At 35.0% G+C, this 21,121-nt stretch overlaps 2 protein-coding genes across 5 annotated transcripts in view; one reads left to right on the top strand and one right to left on the bottom strand.

Moving 5' to 3' along the window:
- Positions 1-21,121, top strand: part of LOC136034606 (integrator complex subunit 14-like) — a 372,471-nt gene that overhangs the window by 104,670 nt on the left and 246,680 nt on the right. The gene's annotated exons all lie outside the window — the stretch shown is intronic.
- LOC136034608 (integrator complex subunit 14-like) overlaps positions 1-21,121 on the bottom strand; it is a 213,728-nt gene that overhangs the window by 185,745 nt on the left and 6,862 nt on the right. Inside the window, exons 2-6 of one of the 2 annotated variants that reach the window (XM_065715889.1) lie at positions 16,920-17,090; positions 15,260-15,484; positions 9,696-9,806; positions 5,051-5,192; positions 2,719-2,838 (exon numbers count right to left, since the gene is read on the bottom strand). In XM_065715889.1, the coding sequence (XP_065571961.1) occupies positions 2,719-2,838; positions 5,051-5,192; positions 9,696-9,806; positions 15,260-15,484; positions 16,920-17,090 (769 nt within the window). Of the gene's footprint in view, positions 1-2,718; positions 2,839-5,050; positions 5,274-9,695; positions 9,807-15,259; positions 15,485-16,919; positions 17,091-21,121 lie in introns of those variants that run through there. The other variant, XM_065715890.1, reaches the window with a different exon arrangement.

Below are 21,121 nucleotides of genomic sequence, written 5' to 3'. Positions count from 1 at the left end.
ACTGTCGCTGGGCACAACCGTATCATCATTTAAAATGAAACACGCAGGTAGTGGTATTTTGTAGCAGCAGGTATGGCTGCTGAATATTCGGAGCGGACAAAACTAGTCGTACTGGCTACTTTTGACATGAACAGACGGTGTCGGAGTTCAGGTAAGAGTTCGTCAGATTTAAGTCGGTACAAGCGTAGAAGAGCCTTGTCGCCTTCTGTAATCAGTTCTTCCTCGTTCGATGAAGAGCAATAAAACATCTGACAGGCTTCAAAAAACAGGGCATTAGTTGTGGCTTTCAATACTGAAAATTCACTAACACCGTGTAATCGCATAGTATTATCATACCCTGAAAAGGCGTGGGCGAAAAGAAGTATAATCTCTGATGGTAGCTTCATCCTCAAGTAGCAGATGCCGAAAATTTTGCAGAATCAGCAGGAACTCCAGTCAGGAAATAAAGAGGTATTTGGTCGGGTTTTGCAAAATGTATTAGCAGAACCAACAAGTCGGTTTCATTTCCAATCAAGCAGGGTCTCCCTGTTCTCGGCTGAAGCATGTACAGCCTCTGGTGCTAAAACATCAGCATTACCTTTGGCTTCTTTTGCTTAACACCTGGCTTCCACAAGTTTTCCAGCTATCAGTTTTATAATATTAGACTTATTGTTTGAGTTGGAAAGAGAAAATCTTCTTTCTTCCAAGCAACCTTCGTGGCAGAAGTGACACTGATAGTAGGACATTGTTTTCCTTTTGTTTGCTTCTGATGGGTGTGATCTTTGATGGTCAACCCATTTGCATAGTCGTCAAAAATGACGTTAGCTAATGCGAAATACTTCTGTACATAAGCTACGCAAGAAGAAACTAATTCTCAGTAGGTGGATAATGTGCCTCATCCTACCAAATCCAGTAGCCAACCACCATCCATGACATAGCGGTATCTTCGTGTTGGCATTAGTTGAACCTCAGTTTTTGTTGCTTCCATTTATCAGCTGCAAGTGCACCCTTATCTGCCGGGCACATGGCTTCATGAGACTCGAATAGAGCAGGTGGGAATGTCGATAGCTCGTATTTGAGCGTAACAACCAGATTCAAACCCTCTGTCGACGCCAAATTCGAACTATCAATAGACTATTATTCCTATTCCATTCTCTGTTTTTCAGAAAACATTAGATTAACCAGTCTATATGTGTGCGGGGTTTAAAGTGTGGGGATGGAGGAGGGGCCTGTGTATCTGTGTTGGCCTCAGGTAGCTTGCTGTTGTAGCGAGTTGCTAGTAGTAGTAGTTTAAAGTTAAGGTAGCAGTCCTTGCGCGCTGAATATAAATGGGGGAAGAGGGGTCTCAGTGAACAGAGGACTATCGACAAAATCGGGTTTAGAATAAAAGAGAAAAGTTATCAGTTCAGATTTGGGTTCGTGAGGATGAAAGTTCAGATTAAATACTGTTCAGATTGAAAAAAATATAGTGGAAATGAGGTACTACATAAGAGGATATTTCGATTCTGGTGGCCTTTTCGGTCTCCCTGGACTGAAATTAGTAGGAAACGAACATACAATCCAGAAAATATTGCGAAATTAAAATTTGAAATTTTCCCTCTTTCCCTCGATGAAAGGGGTATTTCTAAACGGGCGATTCTGGATATGTTTTTAAGCGGTCTTTCTGGACATTTTGGCGTTCATTTGGATGTGAATACTACAAAGGTGAAAATTACGATTTTTCATCCCCCTCTGACCTTACTTAGGATGGAAATGTGGTACTAAATGAGACAATTTTTCGATTCCGATGTGATTTTCGTTCTCCTGGACTGGAATTAATAGGAGACAAACTTTCAATCCAGAAAATATTTCATAGTTTGAATTCTAGATTTCCCCTTTCCCCTGAAAAAAGGGTATTTCTGCAGGGACGATATCGCTATCCTATTTTTATTCAATTACCCTTTAATCGCTACTTGAAAAGAATCTTCTACTTTTAGTTTTAGTATTTTTTTACATTGTTCTGTGGACTTTTACCTGTATTTTTTATTAGTTTATTTTCCGCTTAAGAGGTCCCGACCAAAATATTTGCATAATTCACTTCTATTTTTCACTGGCTGCTATTATTCTCATTCGCTCTTCTTTACAATTTTTTCGTTTTGTCATGCTTAGCCAGTGTGTCCTCAGAAATTATTTTTCATAGTGACTCCATATAACCCCGGAAACTGTAAAGCTGCTGAAAACAGTCACAAGTTTTTCGTCTGAATGTCCCAAAAAACTTCGCAACTGTTTGGAGGGTCCGAATAGACTTAGAATATGCTTCTTTCATTACCAGCTTAAGTTTTGGAAATGACCATAACTCTACAGTAGCCCACCAGAGCTCTAAGGAGCAGAGTGGACGGTTGAGCACCGGAACACTTTATTGTCTAAAAAATCACAAACAATTTCGGCAGTGTGTCCTGGTACACATGATAAACGGGCACCGTTCATCCTAATAAAGACTTTTTTTTAAGGGTCAATAGGTAGGTCAATGGTCGAAGGTCAAGTGGTCAATGATCAAGGTCAATCAGATATATTGGATTGAATTTTAGTTCGAAAATAGCTAAGAAGTGTCGCAGCCTCAAACAGAGGTTAGATTGTAGATATAACTGTAGGCAGTTATGATAAGGAACTTTTTCAGCGGAACATACCTTGTAGATCAGACAACCGTTTCGCTGTGAAAAGTTTGTAGGAATAATAATGGCATAAAGTCAGAAAGAAAACTTACCTTTAAAGATGCATGGAGAAGAACACAAAAAGATGGAATTTTCCCTTCATCTATAGACAAGTCTTCATCAGTACTAGCTTCTGATTTTAAAGCATCACCAGGTACCACAGATAAGCCTGCAAAAATAAGCTCACTATTAACAACTTCACCCTAATTCGTTGGAATTAACCTTAAAAATTAACTTTTTTTCGAAAAATTTAAGTTTAGCTACCAAAAACATAATGTTGACATTATAATGACAAAATACTAATTTTTTTTTTCCTTTGTTTGTTACCATTTTCCTTCATAATTTGTATTCTTCTTTTATTTTTTTTATCGAACTTGTACCCTTTTCTAACTCTGGCTCAAGTTGAAAATTAGCTTGTACTATTTAAAATACTTTTAAAATGACTTTCAATTTTATTTCATAAACCCAGAGCCTTGGTTGTGATTTTTGTGAGAATTCCATTTTTTAAAGTTCTTGCGTCTTATATATACATTCCAACACACATAATAAAACCGCACTTCTATGCTACGCGTAAACGACTAATCTCAAGAAACATTCCAGATTTCTAATATATCAGGATTTGACAACAAGAGAAATAATCCCCCCTGGGAAGAAAAAAGAAACTACAAGAAATTATATCTTATATGGTTTCCTGTAATTTCTATTTTTTTTCCAAAAACGGGTTATTTCTCTTAGTGTCGAAACCTGGTATATAATATATAACACACAAACATGAAACGTCGATGTGATTTTTTTCCTTTGTTTTGGTGGGGGGGGGGGAATATTATACAAATTACATAGTACATAATATAATTATCAATATATAAAAAATTCTGTCCAAGGCTTTCCTCATTGCTTTTCCCTGTGGACAAGTTTTAAGAAAAGATTAATTTGAAAATTGTAATTACAAATGTATCTCCCATTTAAACGCAGACTGATCAGCAGTTTCACTAATTTTTCATCAAACTGCGATTTCTAGCTCACGAAAGCACATCTATCTTGTCAGTTCTTATACGTCTATTTTATCAATTCTTGATTTTTGAGAAAATATAATTTCCAACAATAACTAGGATTTTTTACATGAAGCTTCTTATAATTATTAAGTAAGCAAGTAAGTATGATGGAACTTTACCCTCAAGGTCCAAACCGGCGGTGCTGATCTCCGTTTCGTGGCCCTTTAGCCAGGAAGTGCAATGGGGAGTTGGGGGCCAGCCATCCTGTGCTTTCGCACCCCTTTCCTGCTTACCTTCCCCAAAATTATACAGATACCTATTTAGAGCTGGGTCAATTCTGTCTGAGCTTACATAGTCACACCACTGACCCCCATTATAAATTAAATAACTGGCTACGACAGGGATCAAACCTGTGCCCCCTTGTAGAAAGCATTCTCAAACCAGACCGCCAACCACTTAGCCAGGAGTAAGGCAGCAAGGAGTCTGCCAATTAGTAAGGCAGACAAATACTGATGCTGCAAATCATGCAAACTTGTTAGGTGAAGATTATAGGCACTTAAAAAAATTCCACATCATTTTTATAAGATTCTGTGCTAGTATTTTTCAACTAGTAATACATATAGTAAGCTGTTGTTTAGGGTTAATCGCCGAGTCAACTTTTGAAAGGCAGGAAATCTAGAAAAACTTAAAAAAGGGAAAAAAGGAAAAACCTTTACAGAGCTTATCACAGGAGTGAACGAAAGGAATCTTTACAAATTTGAAATTCTCCTTACTGGCTAGATTATAGGTAATTAATCCAAAAAATTTAACAATGCAATACAATAATTTCTAAGATATGAGCTATCAAATTTAATTATAGAAATGGGTCAGTTGTAAAAATAAAATGTACTAAATTTAAACTTTATTTATTAAATTCTTTGTCTCAATAATATATTTACAGTCATCATATATATCGTTGCAAAATGAATTGAAAAAGTTTATTCGATTGCTATAGCAGACTTACCAAACATAAAAAAAGAGACGATTTTTAAGGAGGGAACTAAAAATTAAAAAAAAAGTTTTTAATGCAAATTTAGAAAGTATAAGAAATTATAGGTCTACCTGTAATATTTCCTTAAATGAAGTTCATTTTTTTGAGGAGAAAATTATATAATATTTAACTTTTCTGGAAATTTCATTTTTTAGTTGAATCTGGACTTTTTTTTTTAAGTTTTACGGTTTGCTGAAAGTTTAGGAATTAGCCATCGTCATCACTTACCAGTCAATCTGTAGCGCTTCTGGCATCTTATCTACTTATATACGACAGAAAAAGCCTACAATGTTAGGAAAGCATGTATTCAGGTTAATAATTACAATTCTGTGATAACGAAAGAAAAAACTTTTAAATACCCGATTCAGGCCTTGGTACTATTAAATGTCTTGATAGAAGGGGCGGGTTTCCCAAATCAGCTAGCTGCACAAATCCAATCACTTTTAAATTTGAGGACATTTGAAGAGATCTACCAACTGTGTCAGATGAAAGAACTGCAGGCTACAAGACAGAATAATTCAGTAAAGCGTTGGTGCAGCAAGCCCAATATAACGACAACAGTAAAGCAGTGTGAGGAAACTTCTATAAAAGAACACTTCATTTCAGTTGACAAAATTAAATAAACTGACTGTGAACATCGTGGCAATATCCTACGCAAAGCATGGGAACAGTCTTCATCACAAGTCTCTGAAATGAAATCTAGGAGCTTAAAAAAAGGCAAGGTTCTATAACCAATGATTTGAACATTCTTATTGACATACTCCAGCGTAAACACGTGGCTCGGTTTAACTAATCGTCAACGTAGTCTGTCTAAGTTTATAGTTATAGTGTTAAAAGTTCGTCTGTCTAGTCTATGCCATAAGCTGTGACTTCCCAAGTCGTGTACTCAGACAAATAGGACTGGTCTATGGATTCTTGTGCACACAGGCATTAGAGAAGGAGCTATTAACTCCCTCCTTTGTGCAATAATAAAGTTATTGAGCTGCAATAGGTTCAATTACAGATTGGCATGTTTCGTGGAGCATAAATTAAACTACTGAATAATACAGATCATACCCTAAGCCCTATAAAATCGTTCCCTTAAGTCGAGGAGAACCTTTACCGAGTGGTATATGCGTATTTTAAGATTGTTTTATTCACAATCTTTCATTTTAAGTGTTTTATTCATATTCTCGATAGTCCTTTACCGCTTTTGTTCTGCTTGGAAATCAAGTATGTATCGCTTATAGTACTTTTGCTAAAAAATAGCACTTAATTGCGTAAAACCTCAAACCGCCTTGTTTAGCTCTCGTTTAGTATTTGTAAAATACTACACGTAATTACCAACTCCTTTTTGGCAATAAATTGCAGCTTATTTAGTCTTCACTAACACACTTTTATAGTATTTTATTATCTCACGTATTCTTTCGTTATCTCCCACATGGCTCATCTTATCAGAAGGAGATAAAAGATAAACAAATTCTCCGTTCTTGTTACCATAAGTATTGTGTCTTCTTATTCTGCCACCCAGTGGAGTCAATTCATCGAGATTTAGAGGAGGTTAAGGTCGTATCCGCGGGAGGGGGATTGGAGTTTACCCTCCCCCCCGAAAAGTTTGGCCGACTCGTAAAAACATAAGAAAATGCATATGAACAAGTTTTCCATATGCATTTCAAGTTTTTAGAGGGGGTGGGGCATTTTTGTCACTTTCATTTAAATTTTTCCAATGAAAATACCAAAAAAGGCCTTTTTCAATGAAAATACCCTCAAAAAGGTAATATTCGAAATCTAGGAGGGGCGAAAAAAACCTAGGGCGATCATAAGCCCCCCCCCCATAATTCACAGCACTGCTACTACCTTGGGCAATAATTCCAGAGTAACAGCAAAGTGTGGAACAATTGCTTCTTTTATTGTCTTTATTAACAGGCAAAATAAGTTCAGAAGTTCCTGTGATCCACACCATGATATTTCGATGATATTTCTGTAAAGTGTAGTCAAGTAAAAGCGTTAAACAAAGTGTAGTCACGTTTAATGCGGAAGCTAGAAAATTATAGAATTAGAGGAAATGTATTGAAGCTATTTGAATCCTTTTCGAGAGGTAGGACCCAGTTGTAGAGGTTTTCGACAATAGCGATTCTAGTGGTGTACTTTCCATTTCATTCCGATGCCATTTTCAAAGAGTTTCAGGCTCTTTTTCAATTCCTGTCAATGTGTTTCCAAAACAACATTTCTCTCTTAAAATTAATCAAAATAATAGTTACCATTGCTGAACCAGCTAAAAATGGCAGTTATTCTTGCTGGAACGTATTTTTTTTTTAGCGCAATTGTAAGCTTTTCATCCGTGGTTCGCTCTTTACTAGGTTGCAGCTACCGCTGCAATCACAATGAGTCGTATTCCCTGCCTATTTAAATCACCCTTCCTACCTGAATAAATAGATCAATATCCCCTAATTTGATGTTGCTTAGTCCGGAAAGATGATTCTCTGAAAGATTTATAAGTCTATTTCAAAACGTCAGAATTTATCAGACAAAATGTCAAAACCATAGGTGTCTTTCGGCGTCCTCATGTTCCATGTCTTAATTTTCGGGCATATTTGAATAACTTAATTTAACCTCAAGAAAAGCAGCAAGTTCCACCAATGCATGCTAGGGACTAATAACTTCTTTTTGAGTTTAAACAAGGGGCTTTAGTCAACTTAGAAACGAACAGCAAAAAGTCCCAAGGACCTCCAGTTGAACTGAAGCTCTGTGCAGTCCTATTTAGGTCCCTAAATGGGTTTCTGCACCTAACGGTGCGCTGTTTCATTTCAAAAATAAAATAATCCAATCTACTTCCAAAAATAAGGAAATGAACAACAAACATGCGTAAATCATTACTGTCAAATCGTTATTACGGAATTTGTTGAAATTGCGCCAATAGCTGCGTAAATCAAAGACCATGAAGGTCTTCGATTTATGGAACTTTCATTTTCGGGAATTTTTTTTTTTTTTTGGGGGGGGGGAATCAGAGTATTTGAGGGAATTCTACAAAATTTTGGAAGTGGAATGACTGCTTGGTTTACCTTTCGACGATCGATTCCTCTAAAAAATATAGACGGACACCGATAATGTTTTTACTATGACAAAGAAACCAACAAACATTATTTCACTTTTTTTATATTTGATATTTCTTTTGATATCATATATTTAAACAAAAATGTAATTGATCCAGGTTGTTAGTATTAAGTATCACACAAAACTATATTATGAAAAGAAATACAGTGACTAAGCCGTTCACACATTTGATAAACTTCTCATTGCGGAAGGGGGTATTTCCATCACTCCCCAAGAAAGCACGAATAGTACCTCTCCATAAAGATGGCCCTCAAGATGACCCATCTAACTTTCGATCCATCTCAATTCCCTCGGTATTTTCCAAAGTCTTCGAAAAACTTATGAAGAGTCAACTTTACTTTTTTCTCGAAGCGAGGGGAACTTTATATAAAAGAAAAACAAACGACAGTATGGATCTTGGAATTCTACAAGGTAAACTAGAACACATCGGCGTTAGAGGAGAGGTACTGAAATAGTTCCAGTTCTACCTTAGCAATCGGCGCATGTACATAGGAGAAGATCCGTTGAACGATATCGTGGTAAATTTCGGTGAGCCACAGGGATCGATCCTAGGTCCACTGTTATTTCTGATTCATGTGAATCACCTAAAGTCGTGTTCTGAACTCAAATTTCAGGACCTCACGGTACTGCAAACTCTGCTGCGGTGAAGACACTTAAAATAATGACAACGACTCTAGTGAGCTGCTGGCATTAGCTGGCGATACCACAATGGCCTCCTGTGACTCCGGCATGAAGTTACCCCAGAGAAAACTAGAAATTGTCTTAGAAGAAACTTGCGTCTGGATGTATGCAAGTCGATTTGTAATAAACGTCGACAAATCGCGTGTGCTATTCTTTTAAAGGATTGCAACTATTCATCCAGTAACAACTGGAATTACGACTTCTAGAGGAACGATCAGGCAGCCAGAAATGGGTTTTGCGAGGTATCTAGGTGTACTCCTGGACGAAAACCTCTCCTTTCTAAACCACATCCAGGCTGTGGAGCTGAAATTCTCCCGCAATCTTGGCATCATCAGGAAAAAGAAGCACGTATTTCCTCAAAAAACTTTTCGTCTACTTTACGACAGACTTCTGAAACCTCACCTGCAGTATTGTGCCATAATTTGGCAGTCAACCTTCAAATCACACCTAAATAGACTTGACGCAATCCACAAGCGTGCATTGAAAATTAGTGGAAATGTAGACGACTAACCGTCCCTTGGTTCACTTTACCGTCTGTCGTGCTCAGTTTTTGTTTTTAAATTTCTCTCCCGTTTACTTCCATCTCCCTTCCACAATCTGTTTCGGTTGATATTTGAACAACATAATCAAAACACAAGCTCTACCTTTGACCTTCAAGTGAGACGAACTCCAACAGTGCATTCAGTTCTTTCCCGGATGTAGCATGTGCTAAAGTGTGGAATATGCTTCCAAAATAGCTGAGATGCAGGAGCTCCCTCGGGTCTTTCAGAAATAGCTTAAATAAATATTTAGTTAAAGGTCAATAAGTGATTAAAAAAAAAGAAAGGTATATTAAATTAGATGAAGTTTAGATTTTTGAGTATATTTAGGTGAGGTAGTTGTACGTCCAAGGAGGGAGGGAGGAACCCTATGGTTAAGATTATATAATGAGGAGGCGTGAGGTTGTCCCGAAGATTGAAGTGGGAGCCGTACTGCGTGTTAGTGAAAAATCTTTTATGTTTATGGGTCTCAACGTGAGTTTTTTCACAGAGCAAAGTACTTTAAGTTTAGTTATTTCCTTTTTTTTTAATTAAACCCGATTGAACCTAACCTAAAATACATGTTAAGAACTAACAAAACAAACGAAAAAGAAGAATAAAACCAATAGGTCATTCATGAGGACGGACAAACAATAAATAAGAACTAATCAAAAATAAAAAAAAGATCAAGCAAAGAAAAATATAGTCTCACCTGAGGTGGCGGACATAGAGAAATAGTTTCAGAAAGACAACCACAAGTGATTGTGCCTGTAAAAGGCGCGTAATACACTTCACAGATTCGATGAAACATTGACATTACCGTCTGCAAGAAAAAAACAAGGACAATAAAAAGAAAATAACGAAAATCCTATACGATGAATATACAGTACGTGTGTGTAGCCATGCAGCACAGAGAGATATTTGGAGTTTGGACGATAGGCGGGACAAGAGAAGAATGTTGAACGTTATTTTATATATGGTGTGCTTGATATATTTATTTTTTCTTTTTGTAACCATGATCTATGTAGCTTTAAAACATTTAAAGTGTATTGATCATGTGTGTGACATTTTGTGTAATGTGACTTTTATTGTATTATGTGCCTTTTTTCGTTTTCTTTTAGCAATTGATATGCTTTTTTGATAGTTATTATTATATAACCTATTATGTGGGTTAGTATCATGTGGTATTATTTGTTGCTTTTTGCCATGGCCCCTAAGTGGTTTTCGTTGCAATAAATATCTATCTATCTATCTATAAATGACAATAGACGACTAAAATAAATAACTATAATATCATAATTATATAAATGACTTGGCATGCGACTAACTGATCATTTATACTACAAAGCCGTGTTAAACTTTGTTAGGGTCACTTTGGTCAACCACTTTTTGCTATACACATTAATATACAATGTCAGATGCGTTATACCCACATGATTATACCCACTTAAATTAGCGAAAAAACTACACTGGATGCAACAAATGTTTTCCTGATTCAAATATTCAAAATCTACGCGATTAGTTTTAAGAAGGAACAAAATATTACTCCTTTTAGAGAATATACTTCTACAAAATTGAAAGATGCAAGGCCCATTATGAAAACTTAATTTCTGACTCGTTGTATTAGTCACATCTCTGACTTGTCATTCTAGTCATTCTTGTCATTCCCTGTCAAAAAACTGTACCAGTCGTCAAAGTATTAATAGGATATAAATTTGCTGCATTAAAAAAAAATTCTATCCAAGCTAGATCAAAGTATTAAGTTAAAAAAAAAAAAAAAAAAAAAACATTATGTACCGCAAAGTCAAATGATTGAAATACCTAAAATGGCTAAAATGGCTAAAATGCAGAAATGAGCAGAGTACCTTCTTGACTATCTTTCTTAACCAGTTTTTGAATAATATCTACTGGTTTTTTTTTCAACTGATTTCATTTTATTTTCACTGCTCAGTCAGCGTTGTAGAAACGCTTCATGAGCGAGAAATGCATAATCGACCCGGAAAAACATATCGAATGTCGAAGAAATTTTGTTACATTAGACCAATTGTGCAATTTTCTAGGTAAAGCCCCTCAAAAATTCAACAATTATCGAGAGTTTTTCAGGAATATGATCAAGAGCATCAGAAATACTATAAATGACACATGGCATTGTCTTCTTAAAAAAATAAATGGTGCATATTGCAATTATGTCGCTAAAAAAAGAGTAGGTCATCAAAAATCATAATAAAATTATTATCATATTAAAACCACAACATGATCTTTCTCAATATCACATTTCTAATTCATTTTGATACTTTCTTTAACAGATACAAAATATGATTATCCTTACTCCTTGCCTGAATTTTCTGTAAAATAAAACGCTCCTGAAACATACGGAAAAATTTCTTGGTTAAATTCACAGTTATTTTTTTGTAAATTTCTATTTCACAACTACGAATAGAAAATAGTCACCAAACTTTTTATGACAAAACTCTGGAGAAATTCAGTACTATGAAGCCTGGAACACTGCAAGATACGACGTGACTAATCCAGGCGGAGACGCGTAAGCTAGGGTGCAGCTTATGGGTAGTTTACATTCACATTTATAAAAATTAGTCTAGCACCAAGACAGTTGCTACCCCCACCACTAGGCTTGAATGTGAATTATTCATATCTATTGAACAACAACAACAAAACTCACCAAAAAACTAGCCTCTGGTTGCATTCTAGAACGCAATTATCACTAATTATCAATAAGATTCTTTACTATTACCTTTAACCAAAAATTGGAGATGACAACAAATTTCGCTCATTGGTTTAGGAGCATTATTGCCTACGAATACTTATAAAATACTTATAAAATACTCTAACAAATTCGTCCATTTTGTATTTATAAATGCTTTATTTTTGTGCTAACTAGCCTCTTAAAATAAAATAATTGATTATCATTAATGATAACCGAGTTTTTAACACATCTCTGAATTAACATATATGATATCATTAAAAAAAAAAAAAAAAAAAAAAAAAATTAAAAATGGAGAAGAGAAGAAAAAAAAAGAAGAAAAGATTCTGTTCTTACCCAACTCCTAGTCACAACAACAATTCCTTCGAACAATTCATTCCGCTAACAAAACCCCCTTTTTCTGTCCAACACAAAAAAGAATTCTTTTCATGGGGAACTTGGGAGCAAATCAATGTCTATTTCAAAATATACTATACTTCAAAAGTCATTCAACCGGCACAAATTGCTTTTGAGAAAGTAACAAATGTTTAGATTCAATTTCACCAAGTATAACAACAGATAGCATAGGAAATGTCTATTTGAGAGGTTTTTCGAGTGATAACCAAACAACTGAACAGTTACGTTCTTAGATTTCGAAATATTTGTTATTTTAGATTAAGTAATTATTGACACAAGCAAAGAGAAAGAATAAGTCAAGTAGCCAAATCTAATGACTTTTATCACACAAATATACATAAAGCAAGTCTTAACTCTCCATTAAATCTAAAACAGCTTGTATGTATGCAGTCCAGCATCATCAGAGACGTAGCAAAAGCATGAATCCACATCTTCCTTTTCCGACTAACAAAAGCTAAATTTACCAAAAGGTGCAATTAGTACTCTATTCCACTTTAGCAAAGGAATATCTACGAGAGAGGGCTATCAAATCATTTTTCATGGAGGGAACAGGAGAAATTAAGAAAAAAGTACTTTCCAGGCAATAATATTTCAATTTTGTGGTATGAGATGTCCCTCAAAACAGCTGGAGGGATTATCACTGGTTTCTACACCCTCCCCCCATTTTATAGACATATAATATCGTATTTAGCTGATTAGTTTATTCATATAGGCCTTTAATTCTATGTCTTTCTTTCTCGCTATTCTTACCCAATGACACATTTTTTTTGGGTCTTTTGTTCGCCTATATCTTGGTGAATCTAACCTTACATATATTAAATAAAAAAACCAGTTTTTTTTAGTTGAAAGTAAGGAGCGATATTAAAACTTCAAACGAACAAAAATTATTTCGTATATGAAAGGGGCTGTCCCCTCCTCAATGCCCCACTCTTCACGCTAAAGTTTTTATTGTTTTAAAAAGTAGAGCTTAGAGAATGAGTCAAACTTTGGCGCAAAGAGTGGGGCGTTGAGAAGGGGACAGCCCCTTTCATATAAGAAATTAATTTGTGTTTATTTTAAGTTTTAATATCGCTCCTTACTTTCAGTAGAAAAACTTGTTTTTTTTTACTTGATTTCTGAACGTTTTCGAATTAATACAGGTTTTGATTTTAGCTTATTGTAAATGAATAATTAAAACGAAATTTACATATTTATTTTACTTTTTTGCAAAATGGCTTTCTCAAAGTTTTAATCTGACGATTTTAAGAAAAAAGGGGCGGATGAGGGGGCCTAACTGCCCTCCAATTTTTTGTTCCTTAAAAGGTCACTAGAACTTTTAATTCTATTTACAAACATTTTTATTAATAATAAATATGCGTAATTTAAATCTCGTGACGAACTTTTTATTACATAATTTAAATTCGTATTTTGTATTACGTATTTGAGGGGTTCACCCCATCGTCAATACCACCCTCTTTACACTAAAGTTCAAATTTTTTCTCAATTTGTGAGAATGATCTCTGAACCACAAAAGCCGTTTAAATAGAATAAATAGCTCTTTTGAAATTACAAAAAAAAAACACTTTAGCATAAAGAGCGAGGTATTGACGAGGGGACGAATCCCCTCATATACGCGATAATTTTTGTTCGTTTTAAGTTGTAATGTTGCTCCTTACTTTCAGTTGAAAAAACTTTTTATTATTGAATTCTTTGTTGTTTTTTTATTGAATTTCTGAATATTTTTGAATTGATGTAGGTTTTGATTTTGGCCAATCGTGCATGAATAATTAAAACCAAATTTGCATATTAATTTTACTTTTTTTTTAATAAATGATCTTCTCAAAGTTTCGATCGGATGATTTTGAGATAAAGGGGAGTCTACTTCCCCTATAATTTTTTTTTGTTACTTAAAAAGGCCACTAGAACTTTTAATTTTATTTACAAACGTTTTTATTAGCAATACATATACGTAACTTACAAATTAGCTTACGTAGCAAACTTCTATATCCGTATATCTTTATTACGTATATGAGACCCCCCCCCTCGTCAATACCTCGCTCTTTACGCTAAAGTTTGAATTTTGTTCCAATTCTTTAAGAATGACTCCTGAATGACAAAGGTCGTTTAATCAGAATAAGTATCTCTTTTGAAATTACCATAAATGCTTTAGCGTAAAGTGCAAGTTATTGAGGTGGAGAAGAACCCCCTCATATACGTATTAATTTCAGTTCGGTTCAAGTTTGATGTTTCTCCTTACTTTCAGTTGAAAAAAACTTATTTATTTTATTTAATTTCTCATTAATTTTTAAAATAATGTTGGATAATCCAGCACCCCCTTCAGGAAAATTCTTTTTCCCCATGTTAAATTCCTCCACGGGGAGATCTTCTCACGTAACCCCCGTCCCTATCAGAAAAAATAACCCCTGAAAACGTCAGTATACTTCGTTAATAACCAATACTATATGGAAACAATAGGTAGAGTTCATAACATGCAGCCCAGCCCCCGGGGACTCTGGGGAATTAAGTCGTCCTCAAAGACACATTTATAAGATTTTCAACTATGTTGAACAAAATGGCTATCTCAAAGTTTTGATCCGGTGACTTTGAGAGAAACGAACGTGGGAGCAGGCTGAGTTGCCCTCCAATTTTTGAGGTCACTTAAAAAGGGCACTAGAACTTGAAACTTTTGTTACAATGAGCCTTCCCAAATCAGTTTAGGACCACTGGGCCAATACGATCACCTAGGAAAAAAACAAAAAAACACACATGCGTGATCTTGCTTCTGTAAAAAAATACAAAATTCCACATTTTTACAGATAGGAGCTTGAAACCTCAACAGTAGGATTCTTTTATACGTTGAATCTGATGGTGTGATTTTCATTAAGATTCTATGAATTTTAGGGGGTGTTTCCCCTTTTTTTCTCAAATAAGGCAAATATTCTCAGGCTTATAATTTTTGATGGGTAAGACTGAACTTAAATCAAGCATAAAATCAGCATAAAAATCCAATTTGTTTTTATTTATATATTGGTATCAAAATTTCATTTTTTAAAAGTTTCGGTTACTATTGAGCCGGGTCGCTCCATACTATAGTTTGTTACCACAAACTGTTTGATTTCCATTTTCTAGATATATAAATTATAAATTTACAGTTCAATGAAATTCAACTCGATACTTACATCAATGGTTAAATCTCCATTAGGTGAAAAAACAGCCCCTTGTCCAGCTAGCTCAACCATTCTATTGTATGTACGGATACTGGTAGCATAAGTAACCTCAGAAGGGTCAATCAATAGAACAGGAATGAAGCAGAAACTTTCATTGAAAGAAAACTGGTTTGAAGCTAATTTTGCTACCATTGAGTTTCTACCAAACCCCAGGTTTCCGTCAGTAATAAATATAACCTAAAACAAATTGTGCCAATGGATCTAATAACTTTAACAAAGAGTTACACCAAGATTATAAAAAACAAGAATCTTATAAAGAGATTTAACTGTAATTAATATTGCTTGTATAGGTTTTGCAATCAAAATTTCATTAACTATCCTCCATGACAAAATTAACTTGTTTGTGGCAGTGCAGTGTCACAAAGTCCCTCACCTGGGAACTCTGGTGGCTGTGACTCGAACCACCTTATCACGAGGTCTTTTCCCTCAAGATATAGTAGCCCTTGACTTAAATATAACTAAGAACTGGCATTCCTTTGTGCTGTGTCGGCTTAAGGCGGCTTAACCATTAAAATATTAAAAGTCGTTCAACCATTTAAATAACTAGAAACTACAACTTACACGCATAACATTTTGTCATATAGCTCTATCTAATATGGATGTAGGTATAGGCCTATTCACAAAAAGGCCCAGTTTTATAGAAAGGCCCTATTATATAAACAGAAATGCCTATAAAATAGGCATTTGATTTCTTTTTATTCTTTTTTTGTCCTGCAGCAAAAATAGTAGTTCTGTTTTCTATTTCACAGCAATAGCAATTCTATTTTAATTTACGGTAGATTAAAATTTAATCAAAAGATGCTGAGCTATCTTTAGATTTTATTCCTTTTTCTGTATTTTCATTGTGCTGCTCACCAAAACCTAGGAGCTCGGTTACAGAAGCACAAAAGAGTATGAAAAAAAAAAAAAAAATCAAATGATAGCTCAACATCCTCTGATTTAGCTTTAAGTAACCCCATTTTTGATAATCCAAACCATCTTGTGTTATTCGACGATACAATTCAATTAGTAATGACCTGGGAATCAAACAAATTTACATGAAGCAACTGAAACCAACTGAAACTTAGATAATAATATATCCCTAAATAGATACTTGGATGGGTAAACACCCAACCCTATGTACACAAAATTAATTATGAAAAATAGCTTCATAAACAATAAAATAAAACTAGGAGCCAATAAAAAAAAAAAAACCACTCTCAAAAGAAATACAAGATTGGCAGCATAAAGACCAAATTTTACAATAAGGAATGGTTCAAATTTTTAATCAATGCAGGTAGCTTGAATGAACAACTTTTTGGTGTTGTCAGTCTTGGCAGAACCTATGTAAGTTGAGAAGGCCTGAACTCTGTTAAAAAATTACTTTGTGATTTTAGTTCAAAATTTGTCTTTTTCGATGTGATTTTTGGATAATTTTGTTTTCTTTATATTTGTTTTATTTTGTATTTGAACCTATGTAAGATGAGTAGGCCATATTCATAGCTCCACCAATGCAAAGACAGCGTCGTCTTAGATATTAACTTAACTTTAGTTCTTTGGAGCTTGCGGTAAGCATATTTTCAAAATAAAACTTTATCTAAGAGAAATTAACCGCATTAAGAGTATAAATTACCTGACAATTTTCAGCATGCCCCCATTCGTGAAAAATATAACTTTGTAGCCTTGATAAAGCTACTGATATACACGAAACATCACATGGTTCAATAGTTTCCAAGTGTCTTTTAATTCCATCATAATCCCTGGAGAATGGAAAGACTACATCAAAACTTGAGGAGAATGCAGCCTTAAAAGAAAATTCAAAAGAAAGTAAAAATAGATGTCATACAATGACACATAAATATTGGATCCCTACCCCCCCCTTGTATCCCTGTCCATGGAGCCTTTCGAGGAGAAATAAGTGTATTATTTTTTCATTTTGAATTGTATTTTGTACTGTCTTGTATTGAATAATAATAAACTTCTTCTTCTGCTATAACACAAGAAGATAAAAGCTATTTTTCTTTAAAAAACAAACAAACAATGCAGTCTTTACAGCACTACAACACCATGACAACTTATAAAACTTACTTAGAGTACCGAATTACCAAATTAGCATAGTAGTCTATGCTTAGGGAAACCTTAAACAAGTCTTTTTTTTTTTTTTTTTTTTTTTTTTTTTTTTTTTTTTTTTTTTTTTTTTTTTTTTTTTTTTTTTAGTTTGGCGTCTGGGACTATTTTCCGTCTAAGCTATGTGCAAAAAGACAATATTTTAGTTGATTTGATATTTTGCAAAGAATTGAGACTTGATATCTCAAACTACTCACCAAGAGAAAAATATTTTTTTTATGATTTCAATCATTCTGGGGGGGGGGGGTCATTAAAATCAATATCAGGGTGGGTTCTCCCCTTTTTGCAGGTTGAAAATGATTCTTTACAGTTAACTATTTTTATAGTTGGTTGGTGATTACCATTAAAGGGGAAGTTGGCCTAGAAATACAGGCCTTAACTTAGGATTTATATATGGACTATTTTCAGAAAGGCTCCAGGGTCAGTAGATGTAAACAAATGACTTCAAATCAAGTTAATGCACTTATTGATCCCCCCCAGCCCCCAAGAAAGTTATAGTTATATTTAGCTTTGGGCTAATAAGTCAATGATACAATGACCAACTTAAGTGTAAAGCAAAACACCTTTATGGAATACCAGAGACATCTCTTGTTTCCATGCATGCATTTATACTTGAACACAGGGGGGGGGGGAAGGGTGGAAAAGAGAGAGGGACCCCAAGCCCCCGAGAAAGTTATAGTTATATTTAGCTTTGGGCTTATAGGTCAATGATACAATGACCAACTTAGGTGTAAAACAAAACACCTTTATGGAATACCAGAGACATCTGTTGTTTCCATGCATGCATTTATACCTGAACACAGGGGGGTGGGGAGAGAGAGAGAAAGGGTGGAATTTTTATGAAAATTGATCTTGAGGACGCTATCCCCCAGCTAAAAAAAAACAGCTGAGAAATAGTGGTCTAATTTTACAATTACAATTTTACAAGTTAGAAATAAATTACTAAAGATTGTGAATATAGTTTTTGAAAAAGGGGAGATACCTAGCAATTTTAGGAAGACATTAATTAAACATCTATAAGAAAGATGATAAAAGTGAGCATGGTAATTATAGAAGCATCACCTTGGTTTTTGTAAGAAGCAAATTTTTTAGTGTGATGATAGTTTTTAGACTTAGCGAGGCTGTAGATAAAGTTTTAACAGAAGAAAGTTTAGGTTAAAGTTTTGCAAGTTAAATTTTCGAAGAAATACTGAAAAGATTGTAGCTAACGCGAGCCACGCTTTAGGGACAATTAAACGAACATTAACGACGAGATCTTCATGAACAATCACCAAGCTCTACAAGTCTTGTCAGACAAAGGCTAGAAACCACCATGTTAATTGCATCTCCCTTTTACGACGTAGACAAGGATATAATAGAGAAAGTACAGAGGGTAAAATACAAAGATAGAAGACGGGTGCCAACATATTCCTTACCCAATGAGGCTGCAAAGTCTGATCTAATCCAGCATGACTTACCGAAGAAAAAGGGGAGACATGGTTAGCACTTATAAATTGGTTCACAACAATCCAATTCATGGTCTCTTTCTCATCTATTCACCACAACAAACACGCGGTCGTTCTAAAAAGCTCATAAAGTTCAACGCCCAGAGGAGGGCACGCCATCTTCTCAACCAACCGGGTCACCTGTGGACTCCCTGAGCGATCATACTGTATCCAGTAAGACCATCGAAGAATTCAAAGTCTCACTTGACAAGGAGTAGAGCAACATGGAATGGAGGCTGGAATGGGATACCTTGGAGTCCCAGACCAGAGCATAAGCCCTAGTAAGTCAAACCAACTTAATATTCAAAACAATTCCGAATCGATCCACATGGGATTAATAACTAAGAAGCGCCTGAGTCATCAGACCCATTTAATCTTCAGTTTATAGATTATTAAACATAAAAAAAAAAATCAACAGAAAGTAAGGAGCGACATTAAAACTAAAAACGAACAGAAATTACTCCGTCTATGGAAAGGGCTGTCCCCTTCTCAACGTCCCGCTCTTTGCACTAAAGTTTGACTCTTTGTCACAGTTCTACTTTTTAAAACAATAAAAAACTTAAGCGTAAAGAGCGGGGCGTTGAGCAGGAGACAGCCCCATTCCTATATGGAATAATATCAGTTCTTTTTAAGTTTTAATGTCGCTGCTTACTTTCATTTGAAAAAAAACTCGTTTTTTTATTTAATTTCTGAACGTTTTTGAATTAATGAATGTTTTGATTTTAGCTCACCGCTTATGAATAACTAAATCGAAATGTGCACATTATTTTTTGCTAAATGACTTTTTCATAGTTTTGATCGGAGGATTTTGATAAAAAAGGGGGTAGGAGAGGAGGCCTAGTTGCCCTCCAATTTTTGGTTACTTAAAAATGCAACTAGAGATTTTTCTTACGGACGTTTTTATTAGATATCTAACTTACGAATTAACTTACATAACGAACTTCATTATTTGCATATTTTTATTACGTATATGAGGGGGTTCACCCCCTCGTCAATAATTCGCTCTTTACACTAAAACTTGAATTTTGTCCCAATTGTTTAAAAATGACCCCTGAATCACAAAGGCCTTAGAATAAACAGTTAAAATTACAGGAAATACTTTCTTGTAGAGAGCTAGGTATTGAAGAGGAGACGAACGCCCTTATATGCATAATAATATATGTTCGTGTTAAGCTTTAATGCTGCTTCTTACTTCTAGTTGAAAACACTTTTTTTTAATTTATTTTCTCTTTTTTTTTTAAATAATGCTAGAAAATCCTGTGCTCCCTTCATGAAAATTCTCTTCCCTCATGATAAATTTGTCCATGAAAAGATCTTCCCACGTAACCCCCTCCCCCACCAACTTTAAATGGTCGAAATCAATGTTTTCTTTCAACATTAACTGTGATGGATCTTTGCTAATAGCTCTCCATGATTCTAAATCAGCAGACATACTACTTAGCATAAAAACCCTTCTTAACATTCCAATGAAGTCTGCTCTATGGACCCCAAACCACTACCCAACTAAAATAGTTGTGTATAACATACCTCCAGAAATACCTATTCAGGATCTACATGAAGGGCTCTCTGACAGAGCTGGTAACCCAATCCCAGTTGTATGTCATCCAACTGGGCAAATCAGATACTAATGACCAAAAGTCAAATTTATTATTTACACTCACAGGAAAAAAACAATATCCAAGGCCACATATTCTTCTTTGGACAAATGAAACCTCACAAGCCCTACAAGCCAAAACCAACCCAGTAGTGGTAAGTGGTATATGCAGGGACGGGGTATAAGGTGGGACACGGTACTTATCTGCCATCTAACTTTCTTTAAAAAATCCAATAAAGCCACCTAGTATAGTTCATTCAATGGCGGACATGACAGTTCTATCATTTTGGTAAGTTGCTATTTTCGTTTTTGAGAAAATCGACTTCAAAGTTTCGGCTATACCCCCCAAAAAATATTTGGGCAATAGTTTTTTTGTGCTTTATTTTGTAACGGTTTGCAGAAATTGTGTGTGTAAGATAGCAAACGAAAGCTAAAACATCAGGCCACGTCGTGTGGTCATCTGGTGGAAAAATATGCAACAGTAAAAAAAATCGGACACAATTTGCAAGTAGAGGTCGCATGGTATATACTGGGACAAGGACAAGTGGTATGTAGTGGGACATGTCCCAGTATATACCACATGAATTCTTACAGTTCAGTCCATACATTGCGTCTTTTCTTATCTGTTTT

The sequence above is a fragment of the Artemia franciscana genome, chromosome 13 (genome assembly GCF_032884065.1).
Source record: "Artemia franciscana chromosome 13, ASM3288406v1, whole genome shotgun sequence".
Lineage (NCBI taxonomy): Eukaryota > Metazoa > Arthropoda > Branchiopoda > Anostraca > Artemiidae > Artemia > Artemia franciscana.
This window is presented reverse-complemented; position numbering and strand designations above follow the sequence as displayed.